Here is a 4,580-nt window from a genome sequence, read left to right as displayed (position 1 = left end):
GGCCAGTCGGGGGAGGCGTTGTGTGTGATTGTTCTTGGACGCTAAATGATGCTAAGGGTGGGTGTGTAGCGACAGCTGGGCTGTGGCATTGTGCTCGTCAGCATTAGGCACATGGCCGCTTATGGAAGCCTGGCAGAGTGGGGACCCATCTGGTTCGACGGGTCGATTTGTTTATGACAACGAATCATTGATAAACAGGACTGGCAGACATCGCAGAGTCCATGGTCAACAAACTGTTGATCCCACATTGAAGTGTCAGGTTGTTGTTTGTGAAAAGGATATTCTTTTTCTATTATGAAAAGTTGCAACATTTATATAATGTTAAAATATGACATTAATACTGTATGGTTTTATGGAGGTTCTCATCTGGTATATAGTATTTACCATCTCTTTTTCTTTAGTCCAGCACTCCAATCAGCCACTTCAGCCTCCTCAGCTTATTTGTGGCCGTGATAAACTCCAAGTAGGGCTAGATGTGGATGGCCTGATTCACACTGGTTTTGACCCATTTTCTGGAGAACTGGAAGCCAAAAACTGCGTCCTGCTCAGAGTGGATGTTTATGTAGTGTGGTACGAAGTGGAGGCCAGAGCAGGTGCCTGTGGAAACACACTGAGGGTAAAGACTTTTTTTTTTTATTTTTTTATGTGTCAAACCTGGTTTTCCATCATCTGTTATAAACAATTTTGATTGTGTTCTTTTTTCTCTTTCCTACCCGTTTCTTTTAAAAAACCAAACGTGTATATCTCTGTGCTCCTCATTTAGCTTTAGAGCCACAACCCATTGCATCTTCCACCTTGCTTTCAGCCATTAGGACAAAAACAATGCTTTCCAATGTATCCACTATCTTGAACTGTGTCCTAATTTACGTTTACCCATTCACGATTTAAGTCGGGCAGGGAGGGGTTAGGGTTAGTCACATGCATGGACATCCATTCATATTACAAGGGCCTCTGATTATGGTGTAACAGCCCTGATAACTTTCTGAATCTCCTTCAGTGTTGGCTTCGGTTTGATACCAGAACACACCAACTTGAACTCACGCCACTCTTGCTATTTGTCAGCTGCTGACCTCTTGACCTGTCAATGTTCAGAATTACTTTAGGGTGGAGGTTGCAGTGCATGAATGTTCTGCCAAGCGTGGGGTGACTTATGAAGGAGCACCCTGATCCTGTGCACTGCACCACTTACTCCCCCCTCAAGCATCTCATTTTGGCCTGGTGGATCCTCAAGCCACATGGATTTTTGCAGACCTCATACACAAACAGCACATAGTCTTTATAAAGTTAGCTCAGGTTGTGGCCTGTATGTCCATCTATTTATTATTATTATAATTAAGATGGGGTTATTGGTCCCCAAAATAGGACCTGCAGGCAGAGAGGCCAGGTTAGCAGGAGTAAGTGGGACTTTTCATTGTCTTACAATGTCTTAACTGAAACCTAACTCAAACCACTCGAGCTGACATAATCATTAAAGTGACTAATGAAGTGATAATTAAACTATTCTCTGCCTTTCAGACCAACAGCACACATGTCATCTACTCCAACAATTTATTTATCTATCCCATGTACAACCGAGACTTCATCCTTGAGAAGATTATTCCCTTCACCTGTGTGTATCCTCTGGACACAGACACAAGCCTGGACGTGCCCAGTCCATTCGTGTTGTAAGTAGCCTTTGACTGAATGTTACCAGTTGTAAAATACTGATGTGTACAAGTAAAAAATAAAAAGTATAAACCTGGTGAAAGTCTTTGTGCAGCTTTTGACTCTTCATCTTAGTGTAAACATGCATTGCTGTCTGCCACAGAGTCATTTTAATACAACCATTGGGAGTCACCAAAATCACTTGTGTCACATTTTCATCATGCTTAACAGCGGTGTTGAATGTTGCTATTTACAGAATAGTAAAACTGTGCTGTTAATTTGTTAGTTAATTAAGTGTTATTCCAGTTTATTATCTATTTTACAAAGAGAAAGAATATCAGCAGGTACTTCTTAACCTCAGAGGAAAGACCATCACTAATCTGTTTGATTTGCAGTTAACAAATCGTTGATTTGTGTCACTTTTATCATCCTTGACCTGAAGTAATACTGTTAAATACCTCAGCAAAGCAAACACAGTTATGCTCATGCCCTCTAGATGTCAGTGATGACCATTTCATGAATTTCACAGTGGGGGGTGTGATAGCAGTCTTAAGTGATGAACCTGTGGCACTGTGGTAAATGACATCTGGGATAGTGGCAGCAGCATGAGCACACAACGTGTCTTCTCTATAATTCCATAGATGCATCTATTATGATAGACTGTGTGATGTTTTTGAGAAACAAGCTATGTTTCAATATAAGAACTGAATTTGAGCAAAATGCTCAGTTTTGTTGGACAATCTGCAATACAGTCAAATGCCCCAATATTCACAATGCTCCAGTGATCCTGCATCAAAGTTATCAGTTTGGTGTTTCCTGATTGTGTCCCCTATGGTTTAAAGAACACAGCATGATACCACAGCACCAGAAACTTCAGGTGCCTCAGCCTCAGGATGTAACTAAGACGCCTACATGATGGTTTACAGTCACAGCTATTAGTAAAAAGAAAACAATTTTTATTGTCTGCCTAGTTTGTATATGAATGGACATACTGTTTTAAAAAATGTTTTCTTAACCAAGATCTTAATGCATACTGAAATGTCCAGTACATTCTGGAATAATAATAGAATATGAGAAATAAAACATAGTTACCTACCTTAACAAAAAGCATATTTTCTTCACAGGCCGACACCTGGCATTTTAGGCTCGGGTCCTGAAGCCAAAGCCTCCATGTTTCTGTACCGCAGCTCCGACTACAATGATACGTATCCATCAGGCCAGATCGTCCTGCCATTGGATTCACGTTTGTACGTGGGCGTGTCTGTGGAGGAGGTGGATTCATCCTTTGTAGTCGTTCTGGAGGACTGCTACACCAGTCACTCATCAAACCCTGATGATCCCACGCGATACTATCTCATCAAGAACAAGTAAGTGTCTAACTTGGGCCTAGGCAGATGGGTTGGTGGAGTAGAAGGAAAGGGAGAAAAAGGTGAGGGTAGAGGGAGAGGAGAAAAAAAAACACATGGCCCGCGGACCCTCTCATCTCTCTGCGAGTGTCCACTGACCGCAGAAAAGGGGCAGGGCTTGAGACGGCTTGTCCCTCCGTGCGCGCTTCACTGCTCTGCTCTTGCGGGTCCCATGGGAAACATTTTCCTCCTTCATTGGCAGCCCTCAGCTTGGGTGACCAAAGGAACGTCCCTGGTTCAGTAAGTCACACCTTTCAGCTTCACTATACCATTGTAAAAGTAATGAAACCATGCGTGCGTTAAACAAACGCGGGATTTGAATGGTGATCCTCTCCCATTTTTTATTCTGCTCTCATCCCACACTATAGTCTTGCACAAGTAGGAGATCCGCCGTCGCTGTTTCCACCTCTGAGGCCCAGAAGCCCTCAACCATTGGACCAATTTCTTGTGAGTAAGGCATTAACAGAGGTCTCAGCATATGATGTCTCAACAAAATTGAATTTATGGAAGTATTAACCATGGGGCTTTTTCCTCCTCTGTTTCATCTATCAGGGGTCAAGTAACGGAGTGAGCTGATTACAACCAGTAAGAAAACACAAATGTACATCACATAAATCAACAAATTCACATAAAGCACATAAAGCCATAAAATCACATAAATCACATTTCTATTGTGATTTGTTTCTTTATTCAAGGAGACATACATTATAAAAAATGATGTGTAATATTGTTATAATTAAATTATGTCATTTAGGTTTAGAATAAAGGCAAGTTACAAACATTTTCTCTTGTCTGTGTCTATTTTAAAATACTACTGTGATGAGAACATGTTTTATATACCGTTAGTTAATACATCATTAAAAAGAATTTCACAGATAGATTTTTAGTACAAAATTAAGTTAATGAAGTGGTGAGCAACAAACGTGTTTGTGGTTGTTCACCCTCCAGCTTAAGGTCACAGTACACACTCGGCATGCTCTGCTCGCTAAGAATCCCATGATAAAAGGCCAGTGTAGGAGGGGGCAGTGCAATACGTCTTTAGTTTCTGAATTACAGGCAACGAGCCCAATAGAGAAGCTGGCAGTGGCGGAGGGGGCGGGGCCTAGAGTGCCCAGCCGTCTTCCCAGATCCCGGTCAAGGGTTGAGACGCAGTTGGGGTATATTTCCGTACCCTGTAGGTGGGCCCGTCATATTAAGGCACAACAGAGACCTACTTTTTATATATCCGCCGAAGCCGTCGTCATGATTCCAACAGAAAGGGGGGAAAAAAAAAAAACATTCACACGCTAAACCTGGGAGAAGCAGCAATGAAACAATCTTGACAAGAGTGTACTAGGGCCCACACTATGGTTAATATACATCGCACTTCCTGCTAGGGCACAAGATGGCAGAGTGTATGATCTCCATATCTTTTGTGACGCTAAGCTTCGGAGCGAGGCAGCGGAGGGACAGGCCGCTTACATAACGGTTAAAAGAAATACAGGAGACACCATCCACACCTCCTTTGGGTGGCTAGGACCAGGGTTTGAC

General features: G+C 42.3%; 1 protein-coding gene across 1 annotated transcript; it reads left to right on the top strand.

Moving 5' to 3' along the window:
- The first annotated feature begins 364 nt into the window (after positions 1-364).
- On the top strand, positions 365-3,015 carry LOC113745276 (pancreatic secretory granule membrane major glycoprotein GP2-like). Its single transcript, XM_027276794.1, has 3 exons — positions 365-616; positions 1,516-1,664; positions 2,769-3,015. Exons 2-3 carry the CDS (start codon positions 1,564-1,566, stop codon positions 3,013-3,015), a joined length of 348 nt encoding a protein of 115 aa, XP_027132595.1. The 5' UTR covers positions 365-616; positions 1,516-1,563.
- Positions 3,016-4,580: the final 1,565 nt, after the last annotated feature.

The sequence above is a fragment of the Larimichthys crocea genome, unplaced genomic scaffold (genome assembly GCF_000972845.2).
Source record: "Larimichthys crocea isolate SSNF unplaced genomic scaffold, L_crocea_2.0 scaffold588, whole genome shotgun sequence".
Classification (NCBI taxonomy): Eukaryota; Metazoa; Chordata; class Actinopteri; family Sciaenidae; genus Larimichthys; species Larimichthys crocea.
Note: the sequence above shows the minus strand (reverse complement) of the source record. Positions and strands in the feature narration are given on the sequence as shown.

Coding starts and splice junctions, on each gene's coding strand:
- LOC113745276 (XM_027276794.1), top strand. CDS start 1,564: ATGTACAACCGAGACTTCATCCTTGAGAAGATTATTCCCTTCACCTGT. Junction 1,665..2,768: donor GTGCCCAGTCCATTCGTGTT/GTAAGTAGCCTT, acceptor TTTTCTTCACAG/GCCGACACCTGGCATTTTAG.